At 34.6% G+C, this 26420-nt stretch overlaps 1 protein-coding gene across 6 annotated transcripts in view; it reads right to left on the bottom strand.

Annotated features, from left to right (window-relative positions):
• LEPR (leptin receptor) overlaps positions 1 to 26420 on the bottom strand; it is a 96933-nt gene that overhangs the window by 12238 nt on the left and 58275 nt on the right. For all 6 annotated transcript variants that reach the window (XM_033409039.2, XM_049698122.1, XM_033409038.2 and 3 more), the window contains 11 exons: positions 24144 to 24434; positions 23867 to 23984; positions 21171 to 21370; positions 18605 to 18753; positions 17419 to 17578; positions 17219 to 17301; positions 13969 to 14185; positions 12965 to 13147; positions 11446 to 11541; positions 9959 to 10061; positions 8946 to 9021 (listed from right to left, as the gene is read on the bottom strand). In XM_033409039.2, coding sequence (XP_033264930.2) covers positions 8946 to 9021; positions 9959 to 10061; positions 11446 to 11541; positions 12965 to 13147; positions 13969 to 14185; positions 17219 to 17301; positions 17419 to 17578; positions 18605 to 18753; positions 21171 to 21370; positions 23867 to 23984; positions 24144 to 24434 — 1676 coding nt within the window. The remainder of the gene's footprint in view (positions 1 to 8945; positions 9022 to 9958; positions 10062 to 11445; positions 11542 to 12964; positions 13148 to 13968; positions 14186 to 17218; positions 17302 to 17418; positions 17579 to 18604; positions 18754 to 21170; positions 21371 to 23866; positions 23985 to 24143; positions 24435 to 26420) is intronic.

A 26420-nucleotide genomic window follows, 5' to 3' on the forward strand; every position in this document is an offset into this window, starting at 1 on the left:
TATGAGATTAGATCACTCCCTAACACCATACACAAAAATAAGCTCAAAATGGATTAAAGACCTAAATGTAAGGCCAGAAACTATCAAACTCTTAGAAGAAAACATAGGCAGAACACTCTATGACAAATCACAGCAAGATCCTTTTTGACCCACCTCCTAGAGAAATGGAAATAAAAACAAAAACAAATGGGACCTAATGAAACTTCAAATCTTTTGCACAGCAAAGGAAACCATAAATAAGACCAAAAGACAACCCTCAGAATGGGAGAAAATATTTGCAAATGAAGCAACTGACAAAGGATTAATTTCCAAAATTTACAAGCAGCTCATGCAGCTCAATATCAAAAAAACAAACAACCCAATCCAAAAATAGGCAGAAGACCTAAATAGACATTTCTCCAAAGAAGATATACAGACTGCCAACAAACACATGAAAGAATGCTCAACATCACTAATCATTAGGGAAATGCAAATCAAAACTACAATGAGATATCATCTCACACCAGTCAGAATGGCCATCATCAAAAAATCTGGAAACAATAAATGCTGGAGAGGGTGTGGAGAAAAGGGAACACTCCTGCACTGCTGGTGGGAATGTGAATTCGTACAGCCATTATGGAGAACAGTATGGAGGTTCCTTAAAAAACTATAAATAGAACTACCATATGACCCAGCAATCCCACTACTGGACATATACCCTGCAAAAACCATAATTCAAAAAGAGTCATGTACCACAATGTTCATTGCAGCTCTATTCACAATAGCCAGGACATGGAAGCAACCTAAGTGTCCACTGACAGATGAATGGATAAAGAAGATGTGGCACATATATACAATGGAATATTACTCAGCCATAAAAAGAAACAAAATTGATTTATTTGTAGTGAAGTGGACGGACCTATAGTCTGTCATATACAGTGAAGTAAGTCAGAAAGAGATAAACAAATACCGTATGCTAACAATATATATGGAATTAAATAAAAAATAAATAAGGTTCTGAAGAACCTAGGGGCAGGACAAGCATAATGACCCAGATGTAGAGAATGGACTTGAGGACACAGGGAGGGGGAAGGATAAGCTGGGACAAAGTCAGAGATTGGCATGGACATACATACACTACGAAATGTAAAACAGACAGTGAGTGGGAGGCGCATGGCACAGCGAGATCAGCTTGGTGCTTTGTGACTGCCTGGAGGGGTGGGATAGGGAGCGTTGGGGGGAGACACAGGAAGGGAGAGATATGGGGATGTGTGTGTATGTATAGCTGATTCACTTTGCTGTAAGGCAGAAACTAGAACACCATTTTAAAGCAATTATACTCCAATAAAGATGTTAAATAAATAAATACAAAAAAAAAAAAAAAAAAGGACATTATTTGGGGAGGAATCTAGCAGCTGTGAGGTACTGGTGTCTATGACCATATCTCTCCTCCTCTAGCCAGAGCCCTGTCCACCCATTTAGGCCAACAATCCCTGCTTATGTGCATCATGCTTTCCCAGTCAGCCTGTCTATTATTTTATTCTTAAACATGAAAGAAAAACAAAGGGTTTCTAGATATATGGGGAAATTGTGAGATTAAAAAAAAATAAAGCCAAGATAAATAGGAGGAGAACATGATCCTAGCAGAAACAGAGAATTCAGGGAATAAAAGAAAAGAGAATTTCTAAAACAAACAATGATCCTCTAAATTTGTATTTCTAGTAAGACTTAAGAAAATACTGCATGCATAAAACCAGAACAGAATACAATGAAAATGAATATTTGGAAATTTACAAATATAAATAGCAAATAAATGTTTAATAGAAGCACTGAAAAAACAGGGTACGGCAAGGTCTCAAATGTAAAACAAAGATATTAGTGAAGTGATAAGAAATATGGAAGATCTATGCAGAGGGTTCAACATCCATCTAATACAGATTCTAGAAAGAGATCCAAAAAAATAGGAGAGGAAGTTATCAAAGAAATAATATAATTGCTTAGAGTTGACAGGAGACATGGAATCAAAAGTGTCTTCAAATGAGGACAAAGTTACATGAAAAAGAACCCCCCTAAATAGATTTAGACCTATCTCTAAAATTTTAGAACATCAATAATGGCGAGGATATTTTAAAAGTCAGAAATCTGCAAGTAACCAGTGAGGAGTAAAAATCAGAATGGCATCTGACTTCTCAGAAGTGATACTGATGCTAAATGATAAGGCAGGAATTGTCTCAAAGTTTTATTGGAAAGGCTCGTCGACCTGGAAATTGATATTCCACCAAACTATCAAGCGAGGAAGGCACAATAAAAAGAATTTCAGGCATGCACAGATTCCGACTTACACAATATTTCCTGGCAGGTCATATAAGGAATTAGTTAATCAATAAGGAGGAAGGGAAAAATATCTAGAAAACAGTATCCGTTAGAAACCAGTTAAGGGAAAATTCAGAGTGATGGCTTGCAGCAATTTTAGAAAAGGCCTAATCCAGATTGCAGCAGGAGGATAAAGGGTTTCCTGGACAGGGTGCCCTGGGAACAGGTCTCAGTGAAGAAGCTTATATAATAGCAGCACACAGAAGGTTAAAAGAAATTATTTTTTAAAGAAGCAATTAGAAACTCCAGAAAAAGCAAAACAAACACAAAACAAAACATAAAAACTAAAAATGAAGCCAAGTAAAATTTGGCACAATTTAAATCAACAGGATGGAATGTTTCTAAAATTTTTTTGAAAAACATTCTCCTGTGACACTGGAACCACCAAAAAGTGTGGTAATATAATCACATATTACTTGCTTCTGCAAGGAACAATATTTACATACTCATAAAAATGCAAATGCAGTTTGCTGGGTTTTTTATTTTTTAAAATGAACCCATAGACAAATTATAGCACAGAACATATTATCAACCCTGACTTAAGTAAAAGTGTAAAGTTACAGTTGACAGAGATTGGGAAGTGGAGGGAGAAATGGAGGGAAGGGTAAGAGTGCTAATGTCTTTATTTTATTAAAAAGAAAAAATGGGGGAAGGGGAGCTCCAAGAAACAGTCTCTATTTCGTTGAACAAGAAATGGAGTTTAAGAAGATTCTTCTGAGGTTGCAGAGTGATTACTGAAGGAACTGAAAAAAGTGACAAACTATATATGGTAGGAGCATGGGGAAAGAAGGGGAGAAAAAGTATATGTATAAGTAAATCCTCATTATAGCCAGAAATCAGTAAATAATGTCTACATTTCATAATGCCATAAGCATATTATTTTTAGAAATATAAAGGTGACCTGCCAGAAAAATTAAAAGCAAACCAGTTTAAAGTAATGGCACTTGGGAAGCAAGACTAAAGGTAGAGAAGGGTGCAGAAGAGACTATACTGTCCAATAAATGTTTTTCCATACTATTTCACTATTAAACCATGCACACTAGGCATACCGTAATGCAAAATGATTTTTTAAAATAATGGGACATATCAAGGCATATACTCCCAGAGAACAAAGAGACATATACAACCATGTGTCCTGTAGCATTGTTTATAATAAATAGAAAATAGTTTTCTATCCATCAGCAGGGGAATGGATATATGAATTGTGGTATATATTCATAGGATGAAATATTATGGATCAAATTATTAAACTAAATGAAATATATCAACATGAAGATATCTCAGAAAGAATGCTGAAAAAAAAGAATGCTGAGAAAATAATAATTTTTGAATGATATGGGAGATGTATTAATATTAACAATAACCAAATGTATTATTGTTCATTGGTCATGGATACATACATGCAGATGTAAGAAAAAAGGTGTTGTATAAAAGCATGAACTAGACAAATACATACTATATTCTTGAAAGTGGGTGCCCTAGGAAGGGAAGGAGAGACTAAAACTAGTAAGGGCAACAAGCAGGACAAACTTTATCTATAATTTTTATTAATAAAAATATATGAGGCAAATATGAGAAAATTTTAAGATATTGTGTTAGTACACAGACGTTTTTATATTACTCCATTTTATGTACTTATATTGTCTTAAAATAATTTTAAAGGGTAAAAGGAAATGGAACATACAAAAGAAAGAAAATCAAGGGGAAATCATGCGAGAGAATTTTCATCACATATGGTATCATCCTATACTGACGTTGTTTTAAACAAATGTGGGTTTTTTGGGAAATACCTCAGAATACTGTTTTCATCTTTGATTTGAATACTTACAGGTTTAGTATGGATTTTGATTTACTATAAAGGGAAGGAGAATGATAGCTTAAAAAGTGGAAGAAATTAATTTTAGGGGACATTTTAGAAATCAGGTTTTATTGTCTAGAAATTACAGGTATAGATAAAAATCAATGTTCAAAAAGATCTGAATTTGAAGAACAAATTAAGGGAAATAGTTTATAAAAAATTATCACCTCCTTTTAAACAATACTGTATTTGAATTGCTTTTAAAAACAATGGGCTCCCATAGTCCATTTGCTTTGCAATGCGTTGTGGGTTTTTTGTGTTTCCTTTTGTTTTAGAATTGGAAATCTCAAATTTTGCTTATCCATTTCATCATTTGATGGATATTTGGGTTGTTTCCATGTTTTGACCATTATGAACACTGTTGCTACGAACATTCATATACAAGCTTCTGTGTAGATATATGACGTCATTTCTATTGGATATATACCTAGCAGTGGATTGTTGGGTCATATGGTAATTCTATGTTTAACTGTTGGAGAACTGTCAGACTATTTTCCAAAAGCGCTGCACCATTTTCACATTCCCATCAGCAGTGCAGGAGAGTTACAATTTCTCCACATTCTCACCAACACTTATTATCTGTCATTTTAATTATAGCCATCCTAGGTAGTGTAAAGTGCTACCTTGTGTTTTTGGTTTGCATTCCCCTAATCGCTAATGATGTTGAGCACATATATATTCATTTGTGCTTATGGCTATTGGTACATCTTCTTTGCAGAAATGTCTATTCAGCTCCTTTGCCAATTTTTTTGCGTGTTGATATGCGTAACATAAAATTGACCATTTCAACTATTTTTAAGTGTACAATTTAGGGGCATTAGTACATTAAGCAATACATTGTTAATATGGAATCGATGGCTAGGGTATCAATGTGAGTCCAATGGACCTGAGGTTAACCAAGATTTTCACACCTACAGGCTGGATGATCAAGACAAGCTACAGAACCACTCTGTGCCTCAGTTTTGTCATCAGAAAATATAAGGCTATTAGGTCTATGAGATAGTTAAATAAAATAATATGAATATGAAAGTATGGAGCAGATAGTAAATTTGTCTTGTCCTCTTTAGAAATATAATGTGAATTATACTATATTATTTTTCCCTAAAAAAATATATTTTAGTTATTTAGGAGATTAAAGTAGAAGATGAAATTTTAAGAAGTTATTGAATTTTAGAAGATTAGACTTTTATCATTAGTAAAACCTTTGAAATTATATTCTTCTTTACTCTTCAAATATCCCCAAAACTGATTTATTCCTAATTGTGTACCTGTTAAACCCTAGTAATAAACTAAGCATCTTGAGGGCTAGTTATGCTTAAAGAATATCTTAACAAGATTATGAAGTCTAACACTGGCAAAAGTAAAAAAAAAAAAAAAAATCAGTCTTACAAATAAGGACATTCACACCTACTGTACTTAAAAAATTCTTCACACTTCCTCAGTTTACCAGCACGTGGGGAAATGTGATGATATTTCCGTCTATTGTATATGTCTGCCAGATGATCTGCTGTGGCATTACACTCCTCCTCAGGGAGCTCAGCGGGGTAGCGCATAGGCTAAAAACGGTCACTGACTGAACCTACATCCACCAAATGGTTCCTTTGTGTCGGGCATTTTCTGGAAAAGGGAAAAGCCATTTGGTGCAGGTTCAAACTGCATTTTGCTTAGGTGGGCCTAATCATTTCCCTGCCCTGGTAAACACTTAGAAACCATTTTCCTGGTGGTTCATAGAGGAGATTTCAGAGCTTAACATATTGAAGACAGAGTGTTTGAGCTTCTCTGAAAGAGACAGTAAGATGGTTATTCCCTACATTTATATGTACAGACATGGTGAAGCTTTTAATTTTTTATTTAGATAGGTATTTAGATTTTTTAGACAAAACTCCTCTCACATGAAAAAAACCCAATATTTAAGAAAAATAATCTCCTTACTCTTTGTCTTTTAATCTCCCTGCTTTCAGCTTGCAAATGTGCTAAGGTACTTCCTACCACAGGGCTTTGTATTCACCAGCGGACTTGCTGGGCTCTACCCTCCACCACAAATCTTAGTTAATGACTGCTCATTTTCCAGATCTCAGCTCACCCCCATCCCACACACGACACTCAGCACACTGGGCCCTTTCTTTCACAATACGTAGTTTATCATTATTAGTGTCTGTAATATTATCATAATATATATTACATATAACATATATAATGTATATTATTTGTTATTTCAGTTATAAATTGATTAATGCTTATCTTCCCCATAGACTGCACACTCCAAGAGTTCCTGTTTTCTGACCATTTTAACCCTAAGGCCTAGCATAGTGACTGGCATAGGATAACTATTCAATAAATACCCCTTGAATGAATGGATGGAATGAATTAATGAATTTTAAAATAAAACATTTCAGAGAGAGAAAAGAAAAGTTCTTTCTATTCTGCTTTTAACCAAGTCACTCCTCTATGACCTCACTGTCTTACTGCCTAGATGGTAAGGAACATCTCTTACAAATTGTTTTCCCAGAGCCTAGCAACATCCTAGACTTACATGTAAATACTTATTCTCATTTTGTGCTTGCTGAATGAATGACAAACAAATACATATGGCTGAAATATCACTATCACTACAATAAACGTCACTGTAAGAATTCATAACGGAAGAGAAAGAAGAGGAATAAATACTAATTGAAAAAACCATCAGCTCTGCTTTAATGAAAGGAGACTCCGTGTCTTACAGTGAGTAAGGGCATAGCTGAGAAGTGTATGGGTGTGGGGCTGGTTAGATTCAGGCTAAGTGAAGTTTCTATAACGAGAATGACCATATGTAAAACTACACTGCTACCATGTCTGAAGATATGGCACTGTCTCTTCCACTGAAAGATTACAATTTAAATGTCTGCATTATTTTGCCCACATTATTACATATCTGTTCACTAATTCATTCATCGGTAAACTGTAGAGCAGTGTTTTCTAACTGCAAATCATATCTGTTAGTATGTGAATGAATATAGAGGGTTGTAACCAGTATTTTTGAAATGAAACAGAATTTTGAAAACAGAGGGTGTTGCAAATAGTAAAACTATTTTGAGCATCTTTTGTTTCAGTTTTGCATATTATCTACATCTACTCATTTACTAGGTTGCAAGGTAAAGCATTTTTCTCACTGTGGGTCATGGTCAAAAAAAAAAAAAAAAAATCGAAAGCCAGAGAGAACACTTACTAATAGAACAGGCTCCAAAGTCAGACAAATTAGAAAACTAAGCCAGACTCTAAAACAAGTTACCTAACCATTATAAGCTTTAGGTTTTTTCTTCTATAAAATGGAGATTATAATACTTATCCCACAGGGTAACTGAAAGAATAACATAAAACATGTAAATATGTAAAATAATGATAACTAATATTTGTTGAGACAATACTATGTTAGAAGTACTATCTTCTTTAGTTCCCCAAACAACCCAATGAGGTAAGTTCTATTAAACCTCATTTTACAGGAGAGGAAACAGAGATACTGAGAATTGAAGTAAAAATCTTAATGAGTGTAAGAATATGTATCTCAGTCATTTGCACATAAATAAATGGACATTATTATAAGATAGCAGCAAGTCATTAATAAATCCTGACCCTAGTACTTTGCCTTTAGCAGGAGAAGCTCAACAATAGTTGTGATTGGTAAAACACAGCCCTTGAACTCGGAACACTCTTCACAATAAAAAATAAAATGCTCCAGGAACATAAAGGGGGCAGAAATTCTTCTGAACTACATTTGTTCACAAAAGGCTTGGGGAAAGAAGAGCTTAGAGCAAGGTCTTCATTGACGTGGAAGGGTCTGTAGAGATGAGAATAGTATAGGCATGACTAAGGCCCACGGACAGAAAAAATGAAATCTGTAGGTTGATAACAGATTGTAGAGAGAAGTCATTGAGTACTTGATCTTGTAACTAAAAGAAAACCACTGAAGACTGGTAACAGTGACTAATGATGACACAATTACTGAGATTGCATAATAACCTCCATATGATTATTGTTCAAAACAGCATGAAGATATTTTGCCATGAAAATTGAATTCTATTTTCCCAATTTTATGGGTGGAAAACCAACCTTGCTTCAAGGGAAATTATGGGAATTAATGATACATTTGTTAAACTCTAGAGTTTTCTGAGAAATTCTATTATAAAGTGCAAATTATTTTATTAGAGTTGACTAATTGTTTCATAAAGTAGCTTGAAAGGAACTATCTTCATAAATGTAAGTTTTATTATGATAATTGCATTTTTCAGATTGTAGTATTTGAGGAAAGGATTATTTATATAGTTTTTAATTGATTTAAGTAATTATGGAGATAATTACAAGGGTTAAAAAATATTGATTCCAGCCTTTTCCTAAGGACAATCAATTTATACCAAAAAAGTATATACAAATATTTGTTCTCCACCAGATTTGACTCTAATATTCTAATATTTATTTTATTATATACTGTGACACAGAAGAAAGATATGTATTTGTTAACTCAGATGATAAACTACCTATTGAATTTTTTTTGTCCTGGTTTCAAATTCCTGCATCTTGCTATTCTTGAAAACAAATAACAGATTAAATAGACTCATATTAAGATGAATTGAATAAAATAAGATTTAAACCTTATCCTTAAAATGTTTTAAACCTTAAAAATGTTTGAAGCTCTAGAAGGCATATAGCATCTAAAATGCGATCTTATATATTCTGGGGTTTAAAAAACTGAAAAAGGGACCTTCTGAAAATTAAGTCCTTGTGCCCAGGAACAATTCTTGGGGTTTGGAACATCTTCCCAAAACAGCTTTTTCATCCTACAAAAGATAAACAAGGCATTAGAAGTAACGAAAAACATTCACACTGAAAATGTTAACAGTTAATAAATGTACAAACTAGAAATTTATCTACCAGACTGGTTATGCCTCAGTAGGATCAGATTCACTTTCACATGCTCTACCATGAAGATCTCCACCAACTTTCTGTCTAGACCAAAGTTAATGATCACTATAATTAACATAGCCAACTCTTATTCAAAACTGTTTGCCAGGCACTGTGCTAATAAATGCTTTGCACAGGTTTTTCTCAGAGAAAATTAAATATTAAATATGGCCATCAATTGAGTTTCAGAAACAATTCTACTGGATACGGCCCGATCAGCTCACTTGACTGAAAGGTAAATTCAGATTGTAAAATTACTTTTCCCTCTTCACTGCTAGAAGACAAAATTTTCTGTAGAGATTTGGCATGTGTGAAATAACCTCAATGGTCCGGACCTCTCAGCACAGAGTAATGGGGCACCCAAAGAACCATCTAAGAAATTCAAGGCCATTTGCCAAACCAAACAGAATGGAGCCACTCAGCGCTGACGTTTAAAAAGCAGAATGCCTACTGACCATAAGTGAACTGACGGCTTCAGATAAATCTTCACCACTAAAGGTTCTCAACCTAGATTGTACAACTTTGAAAGCCATTCTTCTCACCTCTAAGAACATACTGTCTAGGATTTCCTATTATAAGCTTGTTATTTCATGAATGTATATACAGTAAAAAAAAGCAATTTCTAATTTCTTTCCTGAGGCTTATGTGTACTAGCAAAACCGAGTGTGGTTTCCTGAAATCAGGTTTTTTCTTTTTACGCCATCTCATTGCCATCAAATACATATAAAAATATTTAGAACACTTCAGTGTTTCTGATTTGGATCTAAAATCAAGGTTTAAATATGTTCAAGATTTTAACACCAAGTACAATACCTTTGGTGTGATATTAACAATGTTCCAAGCAATAAGATGGAAGAGGAAATAATTATTGGCACAATTACATATAGACCTGCATCATGCTGGTGTTTTTCATCATCTGAAAAAGAAAAAATTCACACAACTCTGAAGCTTGAGGAAATAACATCTTTCTGAATCAGAAATTATAATAGACTTTTTTTCTGATTTCAACATAAATCTGAATGACCTTTAAAGATATAAAAATCAGAAAGAGGAAGATAAAAGTATAGCTTTGATCACATTAATAAAATTATTATTTTGGTCAGAATTATGCTTCTTGTAATTTAGCAAAACATTTTTTCAAAATTATTTATTTGCCAGCTCTCTCCATCTGGTCACTTTTAGATTATATGAGTCCAAGTGTCAATAAAAGTTGTTATGATGACTCTTTGTTTCAGCATCTGCTTTTAGAGAAGGCAACCTACAACACCCACCAACCTCTATCTTGCTCACTCCAGACACATTGACCTCCTTACTGTTTCTTGAACCACAAAGCACGCTCACTCTTCAGGGCCTTTGCACTTACTATCCCCTTGCTGAAATGCTCTTCCTCTTTGTTCTTGCAGGGCTTTACCCAAATATCACCTTCACAGAGAAAAAGACCGTTTTGGGTCATCCTTACTAAAGCACCACATTTTAACTCTATCCCTTCATTTTATTTTGCTTCATGCACTTATTTCTATCTGACATTATATTATACATGATTTGTTTATTGTCTGTCATTCTTATTAGAGTACTGGAGTTTAAGCTCCATTTAGGGCACAGACTTATGTTCACTGTTCAATCCCTAGTGCTTAGAACAGTGTTCAGTGTATATTTGTTGAACAATACATGAATGAAGCTTTATAATTATTTTAATTCTAAAACCAGGTGAAATGTTTCTCTCTTGAAACTTCATTATTGGGTTGCTTGGATTTGAAGACAATCTGAAAAGTCACAGCAGAATCAAAATGTTCCCACTTCAAGTACAGTAAGGTGAATCAGAAATATAAGACACCCTGTGAACTTTTTTCTATAATTACTGCTATAGTTTTATTTTTAGAAAAAGATTTCCTTTAGAAGATGATTAAAATTTAAAGACTCATAAATATGAGTCAAAACATATTGTTTGGGGTAGGTGTATTTATATTAATTGTACAGAAAATTAATATTTTTCCAATTAATCTTTATGATGATGTATTTTATTGTATAGCTGGATACTTCCCTTTATTTTGTTTCCATCAACTTTTAGACTGAAATTTTTACTTACCAATACAAGAATACAATACCACGCCTGATTATTCTTCTTACCACCACCATGGAACCATGTACCCTTACTGCAGTCACCCATGAGGCATCTACATAAGACTCTGGGCTATTCCATGATTCCATCAGAAAGAAAAGAATCAGATGGCAGCATTACTGCTAGCTAAGGAGGAAACCACAAATCTGTGTAAAAAGAAACTAAAAGTAAACATTTTTACCTTGGGTGAAACTATCAATTATCTTCGGTTTCCCCACTCCCTCCATAAATATCGGGTAAAGACTGAACTGATACTTCTCAATGGGGATAAAATGATCTGAGGAGAAAAAATATTTTAAAGAGTCATTCCCACTGAATTAATATAAATGAGTGAAATCTATGTACAAAAATGTTAAGTGACTCTTATATTTCCATGGATGTAAAATTGATGACTTATGGGTTGAAACTGATGGATTAAAAACTGATGATTGTTACCTATGGATTGAAACTGATAATTAGGGAGTTTCAAAGACAATCTAAGCACTACCAATTCTACTGTAATGACAATAATTTCACAAATAACGTTTTAAAATCTTACCCAAAGATAGAAGATTGCAATTTTTCAAAGGCATGTTCCAGTGATAGCCAGTTTGTTCAAGTTCAGGGTGTAGGAGTTGTTTTGTTTCCCTTTCCAGGACAATACACTCTACCTCCTAAGACCAAAGCCAGCAATATTCCCTTTTCATAAGAATTTAGTTTACTTAGCCTCCCCATTCAAGGCAGCTGGGAGACTAAAGTCTCATGAAATCCCATGCAGAGAAGATGGGAGTGGGGACCAGGAATTACCTTATATATCCAGACGTCTAGATCTACGGAGGATGATCACCTTCATAGCAAAGCTCAAAATGGATCTATCAGTGATCTATCATTTTTACAAATGCTAGTAAGATATAAATATTATTCCACAAGAGATAAATCTCTTTGAAGCACAGAGAGAAACCACCTAGACAACAGTATAGTAATGAACTGGATTTAGTTCTCTATCAATAATTTGTTTCTATCTACCTTGATGCTAAATTCTAGGGTCTTTGCAATGAAATAGAAGTATGTGCCTTTGGGATGATGTTGTAAATAAGAACATGGCAATCCTTAGCTTCCCTGCTTAAACCTTACTCAGACTTGGAGACTCTGTATTGTGCACTAATATTTTGTATTTTAATCACCTTGTGGGGTAACTGGTCTACTTTGGGAATATTATGCTGGCTTATGATCCTCAGACCTTCAGCCTGGCCCTCCCACTCACTGCTAGTGGCATCGTAAGTTGGTACACAATTTGGGAAAACAATTTGTCAGTAGCTATCCAAAGCCATTAAAATGGTTTTAAAAAAAGGTTAAGCTGGAAGCAACATAAATGTTCTCAAATAAATAAATGGTTTATGTAGATTCTGGAATAAAATGCTATACAATCATTTAAAAAATAGTTATAAGGATTGTGAACAAAATAGAAACATGCTTGTGATATATCAAAGGAATAAACCATAAGAAAAGTGGTAGATGATATGATTACAACTACATAAAATATTTAAATGGAAAAGGATCAAATGAAATAGCATTAAATGTTTGTAATAGGATGACAATTTAGGCAGCAAGATATATCATCTATATTTTTGAAGTTTTCATCAACTATCTTATTTGAATTAATAATCTGTAGCGTCATACTAATCCATAGGAGAAACTTAATTAAAGTACAGTAAGCTTACCGTGGACATAATACTTCTTAACAGAGGAAGGGATTCTAAGCCATTTAATTTCATTGTCTTCATGAAGAATTTTCCACTCAAGAATAAAATACATCAGATTGTAATCACTGGGTGATAGCATCCAGGAAAGAATTACACAACTGCTGTTTAAAGGATATGCACTGAGTGACTGCACGATATTTACTGTGGGGAAAACAAGGAAATTTATTTTTAAATTCAAAATTAATGAAGATCTCCTAATTGCCTTTAGGAACATATAACCTACTGAAAAGGGGAGAAGGAAGAGAAAGCAGACATTTATACAAATAAATAAAGCAGACATTTATACATGGCAATTATTTTTGTATCACAAGAGTCATATAAGCAGAGAGGTGTGGGAATATATGCTATGAGGAGAAATAAGATTCTACCTAAAATCCAAAAAAGAGATTTTTGGATATGGTCAAAAGGTGTTCTCTACTGTAATACTGTACAAGCCTATTAATCATTCTAATTCCCTCCAAATCTTCTCTCCCGCTGATGGAGTCAGTGCTTTCAAAGCACAAATCTGATCATTTTAACACACTCTCCTCAGAGTCCCACTTAAAAGCCTCCAGACTTCCGCACGTGAGAACAAAATTCCTATCATGCCTACAATTCCCTGAGGGCCATGCCTCAGAGCCTCTGTCAGCCTTTCTGGACTTTTTTTGCACCAGCGCCAACCAGGTCTTCCTTCATACCCTCTCCTGGACTACAGAACTTTTGGTCAGATTTTTCCTCTCGCGGGAGCACTTTCCCCGACCTTCTGGGGAAGTTTAATTCCTCTACTGTACCCTCAAGAAAGCTTCTCTGAAACTCAATACCAGGTTAGGCTCTTATTTTCTTTTCTTTTATAAAATTATACTCTTTTCCTGGGAACACTCTTCTCAGTTTGTAAATAGGCATTAACTTGCATGATTATTTGATTCATGTTTGTCTCATCTATTGGACTCTGTGAATGCAAAGTGAGGTGTACCTTTTCTTACCTTTGCTCATGGGCCATGAGAACGTTAAATTAAAATTTGCAGAAGAAGCACCAATTGAATTGACGGCCAGAACGGTAACAGAGTGTGCTTGCTCTGTCCAAAGGAAAGTGAATTTAGTGTGATTTCCTACATCTTCTGACCATGTTCCATTGCGGGAAGTATGATGTTTCACCACATATCTTCTCACACTGCACAATGAGTCATTTTTCATCAGGGGCTGCGGTAAACATAAAAATTGATTAGCTCAAGGGCTACAGTGCTTTTTATACTGACTGAGCTCACGGAACTCCTATTAAACATTTCCCATTGGTAAGCAGGGGCCAGGCCAGAGCAAGCACTGCTGAATTCAAGGCTGAGGTATGGGGCTCTGACCACAGTCTCCCTGAAGCCGTCTGGGTGGCTATGGAGCATGGGAAACTTATCTCCCCCCTTTTGGTTTTTTTTTTTTTAAGACTCAAAGACTAAATCATTTGAAGATAATGAAGTATGGATACAAATAGGACACTTTTCCACCTGGAAGTTTCACTCTAATGCTAGAGAAAAGAAAGACTGAAAGAGAGTTGAGAGTTTCTTCATCTAAAAAGCAAAAAAGGAATAACCCTCTGTTTTCATAAAGCAACAACTAGAGAGAGTTGAAAAGATATTAATCATCACTTCTATTAATCCTGGTGAGACTGGTCACTCATTTTTTTTCTTCCCTTGATATGCTGCCCCTTCCAGTAACAGAGGCTATCAGGACAGTGTACAAGGAACCCCAGAATTTGTGTCTTTAGTTAAAAAAATATCATACCAGGTCACTGATGATTCAGTGTAAAATATATAATTAGTCCAATTGTATTCATCCGTTCTACAGAATATAACAATATGTCCCACTTCCCCCATCACCTTCACCTGTTTCAGGTAAGATTTAAGTGCTACCACTTAAACCCTTAGAAAGCTTAACTCTGTACAATAGGCTAGAACAGTGCTTCCGAATTTTTGTCATTGAGATTCTTCTAAGTCAGAAATTGAGAAACATAAATACAAACAAACATAAATATGTCCCCGCAGGGCGTGGAAGAACCTGGGTAGGTGGTGAGTAAGATTTTAGCAGCCTCTGCAACAAATAAATGTCTGAAAAATCATGCAAATTTTGCATTTTGTTTTTTTAAAAAATCTATGTCAGTTTTCATATACAAATATTTACTTTCATAACCATCAAGTAAAATTGATGATAAAGTCCTTACTTTCTAGTCCTACAAGCTGTTCTAGGCTCATCTTGTGTTATTTCCTGCCCCAGCCCTATAACCCAGCATTTTTTCACAGAGCCCTAGTTCCTTTCATTGGAGAATAGTATTAGAAACAAATCTGGGAATACTCCTTACTACCAGAATATGGATTTCTCAGCTTACAGATCAAGGAAATATGTCTGTGTATACTACATCTGTATACACACATATCTATGAAAATTTCTAAATGAATCCATCTGTATCCATATTAAGCTAAACATGAGTTCATACTGATGTCTCCAACCCTAATCCATTACCACATGGATCATTCCGGTCTTCTCCTTGCTTGTCTGTAACCAATTCGACAGTGAGAAACCTGGGTCCTTCCTACCATCCATCATCCTATGCTTAATTGTTCAATTCCAGTTTGCATATCTAATGATACAAGAACAGTTAACCCATACCTCGTGAGAGAAATGACTTTATCAGCTAGGACACAGTGGTTATGTACAGTTTCTTTTGCCTTTAGTCTTAAGAATCTACTCATTAACAAGGTTACCTAGGCCTGAACCTTTTTCTCCCAACTCCTTCAGTAAGACTGTTCCATACACTTGTAATACAGTTAGTTTCTCTTACTGCAGTCTGGATTCCATCCTGGGATTCTCCAACCTCCTAACGATTTATCTTTAATTTGTATACACTAAGGTGTTTTCTTTGTGGTATAAGGTTTTATGAGTTTTGGCAAATGCATAATGCTATGTACTCACCAGGACAATATTATACAGAATAGTTTCACCATCATAAAAAATCCCCTGTTCTTCACCCATTCAAACCTTTCCCCATCAACCAAACCCCTGGAAACCATTGATCTTTTTGCCATCTCTACAGTTATGCCTTTTCTTGAATGTCCTGTAAATGGAATCATAATGTAGCCCTTTAGGCAGCCTTCTAGCTCTTAACAACATTCATTTAACAGTCATCCATATCTTTTTGTGGCTTTAGAGCAGTTTCTTTTTATCGCTGAATAATATTCCATTGTATGAAAGTACCAAAGTTTTTTGTAAGAAGCTACCAAACTATATTCAAAAGTGGCTATACCATTTTCCATTCCCACCAGCAGAGAATAAAAGTTCCTGTTGCTTTGCATGCTAGCCAGCAATTTATTGTCAGTTTTTTTGGATTTTAACCATTCTAATAAGTGTGTAGTGGTATCTCATTGTTGTTCTAATATGTATTTCCCTAATGACAAATGATGTTTGCTATGGATTGAATGTTTGTGTCTCCCTAAAATTCGGACCAAAAAAAAAATACATTCACTTGGGATAGAAATCAATTCATTTGGGGGAGAGAATGCTTTGAAAATTTCTAAACTGTATACTCATTGTTTTTGGAAATATTCATTGTGTATTTGCCATCATACAAAAAGAATAATCGGGCTTCCCTGGTGGCGCAGTGGTTGAGAGTCCGCCTGCCGATGCAGGGGACACGGGTTCATGCCCCGGTCCGGGAGGATCCCACATACCGCGGAGCAGCTGGGCCCGTGAGCCGTGGCCGCTGAGCCTGCGCGTCCGGAGCCTGTGCTCCGCAACGGGAGAGGCCACAACAGTGAGAGGCCCGCGTACCGCAAAAAAAAAAATAAAAAAGAATAATCTAAATGCCCTTGAGATATGTAAGGAAGGCCACGTTTACTCTGTTTAGAATTAAATACAAATGGAATTTTTGGACTTGAAGGAACACTAGATATCATCCAGTCCACACAGATGAGGAAACTGAGGTTGAAGGGTCTAAGTGACCTTGTCAAAATAGCACTGAGTAACTATACTATGTTAAGCCAAGGATAGAATTAAAGTCTCCAAACTCCAGGCCAGTGCTCCCTCCATTCTACACCTTGGCTCTCTGTAATCACTTCTCCAAATTGAAATAAACTTGGGATTGCAGAGACTAAAAATGATAGAATTATTAAGTAAGTCTTTTTTACAATGAAACAAATCTTTCAAGAGTATAGAAGTAAAATTTAAGAATAACATAAAAATCAGGAATACCTTCCAAAGCAAAGTGACATTTCTCTCTTTTTTAGTGTTGTCTTCATTAATTATTCTCCAAAATTCAGGTCCTCTGATAGGAACTGCAAAATAGCAAGGAGCCCAAGTTGTACATGTGTTCTTGGAAGGATTACTTTTCAGTCACATTGGAAGCACATACTTGTGCATTTTTAAGACACGTTCACAAAATCTTTGCAAACCTTTTATATCCGTGACAATTGTGTAGGCTGGAGTACTCCAATTACTCCAATATCCCAGTCCATCTAGCCTCTTACAGCGCACCTGGACAGCATAGACTGCACACAGGTCTGGCACCGGGAAACTGGCAGATTTTAATTTTGCATCATACACCTCAAATACCTATAAAATAAGTCAAACTATTAGATTGATCATTACTAACACATATGTAGCTAAAGGGCCCTGAAGTGCATTTTATTTTAAACCCTAACACTATTCCAAAATTAAGAGAGAACTGACTGTGTTTTCTGGCTTTATAAATACTCTTATTAGGCTTGAATCATGAGCTCCTTCAAGTTAAGGATTGCCTCAGTCATCTTGTTATTTCCATCTCGTGACAAGATTTGGACTGGCCCACTTGCAACCTCACTTCCCAATAACTCTTTTACCCTATTACTAATCTCTGTCCACTAATCCTCTATACACAAAGACTTTTAAGAATTTTAACCTAGTGGTTAGATAGGGCCTGCTGCAGAGAATCTCTGATATTCAGTCTCCTCAATAAGCAAGTAAACTGTCACATTTATTACAGCTGAACTCACTGTGATCTAATTCTATTCTAGGGTTCCTGCTATTTCTAGGTCTTTGCAGGCTGCCATCAGAAAACTGACACAGGAAGGCATCATATGCACACTTGCCACTATGGGTGTGATTCTGGTTGTTTGATAAAAGCAGCTTCTTCCAAAATGTGTCCCACTGAACATGCGTGTACTAAAGAACATTGTTAAAGGGAAAAAGATTCCTTGGTAAAATGAGTTTGAGAAACATAGGATGAAATAAAGTTACAAATGTTTCTTAAATTCAGGACTTCTCTAAACCTTTAATATGTAATATACCATGATTCTACACTAGGGACATATGGTGATTCAGGGTTTCTTAAACTTTATTAAGCCATGTGATCTTTCTTCAAGAAACATTGTATGGGACCAATGTGCTATAAAACACATTTTGGGAAATAATAAATAGCAGGAAAGTTCATTTCTTAAAAGGGTTAGAATTAGATCAATCTATTTAATAAAAAGAGCTATGGAATACAGGAGGATGTACTTTTATGCCAATAAAATAAACCTTATGCAATAAAATTCTTAAACAGTTATAAGAAATAATATTTAGTGAGGCAAGCTGAAGAAATTTCCAGGTAAAAGGTACCTTCCATTGTACTTTTTTTCCACTTAAACCATAGCGAATCTGGAACTGAAGATTATTCTCTGGAAAGACTGGCTTCTCCCAAGATATTTTCAATAATCCAATTTTTACAGTAATTTCTGCTTTCACACTAGATGGAGGCAGTGGTTTCACTAGAAAATTTTTTTAAAGTATTATATAACAGTAATTTAAACAGTAACAATACTTTTAAAATGTTATTATGATGTTATAATATTCCATATCTTCTATTTGTAAAGTAATATCTCTTTCTGAAAACCTTCTCCTTCATTATCTCATTTGATCCCCTACAACTTTATGTGATACATAAGAAAGGGATTATCTCTATTTTGAAAATAGAGAGGTTGATTGAAAAAAGATCAATGCATCGTCCAGGTCACTCTGCACGTTAACTGTAAGACCCGATTAGAAATGGAACCATTGGCTCTGCATGCAAAAGATACCATACTGATCATATGAGGAATATCAGTAGCAAACTCTGTTCTATATAGAGCTTTCATTAAAAGCAAAAAACTATACACCACATTCATTTCCACATGTGTGATTTTCAAAATCTTCTACTGTCTGTTGTTAGGTATTTCTAGGTCAAGGTCAGAGGAAGTCTTCCAGAGTAAAGCCTTGGTTCTCTACAATCTGAGGAAAATAAGCTTTTTAAAGGGTAGAAATAGAGGCAAAGATGAACAGAACAGCAAGGGCTTTAAAAAATAATAAAAGGCAACATGCAAACTCAACGTATTTGGGAACTAACATCTCACAGCTCAAGCACAACAGTGTGAACCTCTGAAGCTACAGACTTCATCAACAATACTTCCTTAGACTACTGATGGCCAAAACACCTAAACTTTTTAATTACTATACAGTATCTCATGCTTATTCAATTCCTCATATGCCAAGAAGACGTTCTTCACCAACCAGTAAGATGACATATATTTCATCTCTTGAAAAGATAATTCCCCTTCGGGAAAGGAAGTATGAGCATTCAAGAGACCCAAACACATTAAAGCTGTGATTGCACTTGACAGGATCATATGGCTATCACATGTATATATTCCATGAATATCTAGTTTATAGAAAGAATGCTTTGAAGTACAATGGTTTATGTGATCCCCACAATACCCACATTAGGGAGGTAAAAGGAGCTTTCCACATTCTATAGGTGACAAAATAGTCACGGAGCACTTAAGTGACCAGCCCACGTTTACAAAGCTAGTAATAAGTGGAGCTGGCATTTGGATTCCAAAGTTGAATTTTCACATTGTTTTCTAGTACTCGGTAGGCAATATAAGTGCAATTTAAATGCCTTATGTTAGTACTGAAAAGAATAACATCAAAAATTGTTCAGATATCGAACTGAATCCATGTTGCAGTTGTCGTATAATACATGTGAGGGTATATCTGTGCGTGTCTGTAGGGTAGGGAAGTAGGACAGTTCCTTGCTATCTTAGGATATTTAGTACCAGAGAAGTATTGCTTACAGTAAACTCACTTAAAATGGAACCAAACTAAATAGGAAGGGGCGGTGAGAGGGCAGATCAATTAACTGGGACTTCATATTGAAAAACTTTTTTTAATTATGACAACTTTATGCTATATTTAACAAAATATAGATTTGAATTCAGATGTGTACTAATTATTTGAAAATACAATGGATCAAATGTTAATTTCTGGTACAATTCCCCAACAAAATATTATATAGCATCAAAAGATACTCTTCTACATTTGCTGCAAAATCATAAATGGATCATTTCCCAAAGATTTCACAGTGTGGCTTCCCTGGTGGCGCAGTGGTTGAGAGTCCGCCTGCCGATGCAGGGGACACGGGTTCGTGCCCCGGTCCAGGAAGATCCCACATGCCGTGGAGCAGCTGAGCCCAGTGAGCCATGGCCGCTGAGCCTGCGCATCTGGAGCCTGTGCTCCGCAACGGGAGAGGCCACAACAGTGAGAGGCCCGCGTACCGCAAAAAAAAAAAAAAAAAAGATTTCATGGTGATACTTAGAGTAACATATCAAAATCTCCAAGGGGTCTCTTATTCCTTTGAAATCAAAATATCCTTTTAAAAGAATGTTTAAAATGTTATAATGGATGTCATCATCCTTGTCTATTTTCTCTTTATTTCACTTGAGTTATTGTGAATCCTTCTGCTTCCTACCCAGCCTTACAAATTAAAGCCTTGAGCTATGACTACTCAGATTACAAAAACCATCAGAATATCCAAATTAAACTTTTAGATTAAAAGCATCAAATGTTTTCATAAGTACATTGGGAAAAAAACATAAAATAGTGCATTATTTAGAATAATATTACTACTAAATTTATACCCAGTGATCAATATAATTCATCAAATTATATGCTGAAAATCTTCCTATTATTGATTTAAAATAAAGCCAAAAGTATAAAACTTTCTAAGGCTAACTGTCTTTTCAATTCCACTGTAAGTAGGAAAAAAAATTTTTTAATCTAGTGTGATCAGAAAATTCAACAGTTACCCTGAACCAACCTGAATCCAAATATGCTAATAAAAATGAAGACATACATATAGTTTTTGACATACCCACGGAATCAGGAATGACACATGTTGGTGGAGAGTCCAGTGAACCCAAGGAGTGATTAATTCTAATCCACATTGTATAGCCGGATAATAGAAAGATTGGCTGAAACAGGCATTCATAAAAACCATCTCTCTGCAAGTGGCAATCTTTGGGTTCAGATATGGGATGAATAGATGGAACATCAGAACAGTAAAGGCTGCTCCTTAAAAGATACAAAAACAATCAATAAATACACAACACTGATGAAAGCAATATTTGAGAATTCTGCTTTGTTGTTTAAAATAGACAGTTTTTGCTCCATCTAAAAGTAGTTGTTCTTATTAGAAAGGCATTTTTGAATTCTCAGCTATATCACAATCTTTCCATGAAAAGAGAAAATAACCCTTCTTAAATATTTCACTAGACAGTAAGTGGGTACGCAAATGAAATAAATGGCAATGTTCTAACAGGGAGGTAGGGATCCAATTGGAGATAGAACTTACAACACTTTGGAAGCTACGCTAATATACCGAAGTGATCGAATTTTTAAAATAAAGATCACAAGTGGTAATGGGGAATTCCTGACATGGAAAGGAAGATAAATTCCTTGCACTTTAAATTCCACAAAACAAATTGAAAACATAATGATAGTAGATTGTAGCTTACTTGACATTGTCCTAATCTTTTCTAGCTCAAAGCAATATAATTAAAATAATATCAATTATTGACTTTTATATAGATCATATAGTCAGGTATATCACTTATTTTCTCAGAGAAGAAAATTAAGAAAATATTTTTTTATCACTACATCCCAATCAACACTCCACCTCAGAGAATACAAAGCATTTCTCCTCTTCTTTGCAATAGCCCTTCTGTCATTATTTGCTTTAAATATGGTATTTAAGTGGCTAAAGTAGCAGTTACTGTTTCCATAAGAATGGGAGTAAGGAGGTTACAAGAAAATGAAAAATCTATATTTTTCTGTCTTTCATTTTCCATTTTTTGTGACTCCTTTTTCTTCCTATTTCCTCCAAATTACAACTGTTTGTGTGTGTGTGTGTGTGTGTGTGAATCAGTGTGGTGGGTGGGGTTAAATGAGAAAGAGGGATGAAGAGTCATCTGTGCATAAAAAATAAGAACCATGACCTTGTACAGAAGCACACTAATAGTCCACTTGGAATCCAAAGGTTAGCATCATTATCGTCACGACAGATATAACCATTTATTGAATGTTTACCAGCAGAAATCATATCACTTAACTATAATTAAATAAAATGTCATTAATTCTCACAGAAACCCTGCAACTCCTATTATTCATTCCATTTTACAGACAAGGAAATTGAGGCCTTAGAGAGGTTAAAAAAACTTGAACACATATATTCAGCTAATTTCATGGTTCTTCTATAAATATTAGGAAGATAAATGAGTCCAAATGCTTATGGAATAGTTGTTCACAAACACCATTTTTAATGTGAAATGCCATGGAAAGAAAGTAAAGACAGATTACAAAAGTAAAATGGTATGCCATGAATATTCTATTGATTTTAAAGTTCTCATATCAGGTAAGATGAAGACAGCTATGATTCCCACGTGAGAAACAAAGAAATTGCCTCATTTTTTTCTAATATTACTTAAGAATAGACTGGGAGCATTAGGAATAGGAATCAGAACACAGTATTTGAGGAAATGGATTTGTTTTTCAAGCAGAAATTTTAGATTTTAAGAATAAATGAGCACAAGCTATACAAATTGAAAGTCCCAGTACAAACTGAGACAGGGTGTTTAAGAGTAGTACACACACTTGAAAACTACTAAAGAATGTTATAAAAATTGTCCTAATCAAGAGTGTTATTATTTTAGATAAAGGTCTCTGTAGAGAGAAGAATACTATAGGAAGACGATGACTTTAATTCTTTTCAAATCAGAGAATGGTAAAAAAAAAAAAAAAGCCACGCAAATTACTCTTTACTAGAATTGTTTAATCCTTATTAAGTAAACAAAGTTATAGTTACCAAAGGGGAAAGGGCGGGGAGGGAGGGATAATTTAGGAGTTTGGGATTAACAGATACCCAGTATTATATATATAATAGATAAACAACAAGGATTTACTATATAGCACAGAGAATTATATTCAGTATCTTATAATAACCTATAATGAAAAGAATTTGAAAAAGATTAGATACATATATATATATATATATATATAACTGAATCACTTTGCTGTACACCTGAACATTGTAAATCAACTATATTTCAATTAAAAAATAATAATAATCTTACCTATTTCTAAAGACCATTCATATTATCTCTTACAATATCTGTACCACTACCTCCAACCTTTTTCTAAAACATTAATCTTCAGCAAATGATACGAGGCTTATATAATCCTTGATATTCTCCTCTAGCCAATTCCCCAAGTCAAATTAAAATGTATAGACATTAATTTTTTGGATTTCATTTACTAACTAAAATGCAACTGTGGAGAATTAACTGATCATCAGAAAAAAATAATCTGAAGCAAAAACAAATTACAATCTTTTTGTGTGTGAATTTTTTCAAGAATCACCAATTTATTTAACCCTCTAAAAATTTCCTATAAGAATATTCTACCTTCCTCTTTTGGGAATAAATCTACAAGACTACTGCTATGGTGATATTCTACAGGAGATGTTTATCTCACCATATCCACAGAAAAATAAAACAGCAAAAATATACATACCTCTGATACCTCAACTGCAAAGTGCTTCCCACAAGTGATTGGATTGCACTGGGTGACCATCTGCAAGTCATTTTAGTTAAGTACCCATCAGTTTCACATGATATATTGATATTGACATCTATTTAAAACACATTAAAATATTACTATAAAGCAAAAGCACCAAAACATTTTTAATGAAAATAAAATTTCCTTAACATCTTCAATGGGACTCTAAGATAGAGTCCATAATAAAAATGTATCTCATGGAATAAAATGAAGAAAATCCCGGGATTCTTACCAATCACATATAACTCAGCATAGCGATGGTGGCACTCATGCTCATTGCAGCAGTACACTGCGTCATAGGTGAACTTTCCTCGGGGTTTGGTTGCATTCAAATTAGGAAAAGTAACTTTGCTAACATGGTCACCCACAACATCATACTGGCTTTGGGGAATTTTCTCAGCTAAATTCATCCACCAAACAATCTTTTTTGAGGAAACTATCTTGTTTTCATTTTTATAGATGCAGTGGAAAGAAACGTTAGACCCAACGGTTGTCAGAATTTTAGGTGGAAAGTATATGACATCTGTAATGGGGAAAAAAAAGGTAGGATGTTAGATGAAGACAGAAAACATCACGTAAGCAATTGATACCATGTAAAAAAGATTCACAAGGCATTCAGGATTATACTGCCCAAAATAAAATGAGTGCGCTGAGAGACTGCAGAACTGTAGCTGCCTGTTCGTGTACAGTTAGTAAGTGTCCCAAGCATTCCCATTCCCAAGTGACTTGAGCCTCCATAAATGTCCTCAGTATTTTCTAAACACAGAGACTTATGCATTATAAAATATGTTTTAGACAGTAATTGTCACTTGCTAACTGATAGGCAGGAAATTAATGAAAATGAAATGTAGTCTAATTCCACAATGGTATGTCTTCCATCAGACTCTGCTTTCAGAATCAGTGAACCTTAGCGCAAGTTCTTAAGTCAAATCCCTACAAAACAAAATCCTGAAGAATAAATGGTGATAGCCACTGTCTCGCTTGGACACATGAAAATTTCAAGTAAGCAGGTAGAGAAATAAGCTTTAAAGAAGAAAACTTGTTAGGAAATGTAAAATCAATGATGCACCAGTAAACAAAACAGGCAAACCTGTAAATACTGTTCTGTAGTATCATTTTAAGTTATTTAGTGCCAGTACCCTGTGGTTGAGGACAAGGGGAATCCGTATTTTTCTAAAATATCATTTTTAATGCCTATACACTATTCCATACTACTCTTTCAGTCTCCTATTGTTGGAAACATAGTTTGTCTCTATGTTTTATTAGAAACAATAAAAATAAATGAATGTTTACATAGGACGGAATTATTTCTGCCATAGTGTATTACAAAGACAGGGTATTTCAGTTGTACAATTTAAGGTAAGCTATTTTCTGCTGATAGAATATGAATATCTGTTTTCATACATATTTGGATTACCCTCAAAACAAGTCCAAAAAGACCTTGACTAGTTTTTATTATTTTTCTCTTTTCAGTAATAGCATGCTAAACTCCAATGCATTTATATTTATAATCCATATAAGATATTTGCATCTTGTATGTCTACAGTCAAGCATAAACAGGGAAAAATTTATTTCTTTATTGTAAAATAAGGAAACAATAATGATTTTCTTCTCATGACCAAGTATCAATACCTTTACAGGATCTACATTAATAAATTTTATTAAAAAAGGAAATTCTATTGATAAATATTAGTGAATTACTCAAAAGAACATAAATCATGGATCAAAACATTTTAGATAAGTTATTTTAAAATGTGTTATCATAGCTCCAGAAAATAGCTTTTTTTTTAATTCTTGGAGAAGATTATCTATCTTTCTTTAAGGACAAAATATTTTCTTTAACCTGGTATAAGAGCTGCACAGGAAGTGTAGAAATTATCTAATATCTGTTTCTCCTCTTCTTTCACAGCAACAAGAATGCAGTTAATAAAGGTACTACAAGAATTCAGCAATTCTAAAGTTGTTTTTAGTATGTAAATTGCAATATTCTTGTACTTTATAAGTTCTGGGAAGGTCCTGAGTTTTCCTCTAAAAGCCCAAGATCTCCCAACAGCTATAGAGAAAGAACCTATCCACTTCATTTTAAAAGAATCCATAAGATGCAACTTCCCTGGCGGTCCAGTGGTTAAGATTCCACACTTCCAATGCAGGGGGTGCAGGTTCCATCCTTGGTTGGGGAACTAAGGTCCCACATGGTGGGTGACCAAAAAAACAAACTAATTTTTTAAAAAAAAGACATAAGACCTACAAAATTAGAAAATAAAGGGATTCATACCCCATTTAAAAATAAATAAAAGAATCCATAATAATTCCTTGACTAGGAATAGTCAATGCTTCATTAACTGTGAACTTGGTAGGTTCACTTTTAATATATTAATGAATAAAAAGTAGTAGTTACAAAGGTACTGAGAATTAGCATTCTGTCTGCACTAATACATCAAGTAACCTCTGTTTTTTTTAAAAAAAACAAACCCAAACTGTTTGAAAATGATAAGGTGGGTGTGCTAAT

The sequence above is a fragment of the Orcinus orca genome, chromosome 1, assembly GCF_937001465.1.
Source record: "Orcinus orca chromosome 1, mOrcOrc1.1, whole genome shotgun sequence".
NCBI lineage: Eukaryota > Metazoa > Chordata > Mammalia > Artiodactyla > Delphinidae > Orcinus > Orcinus orca.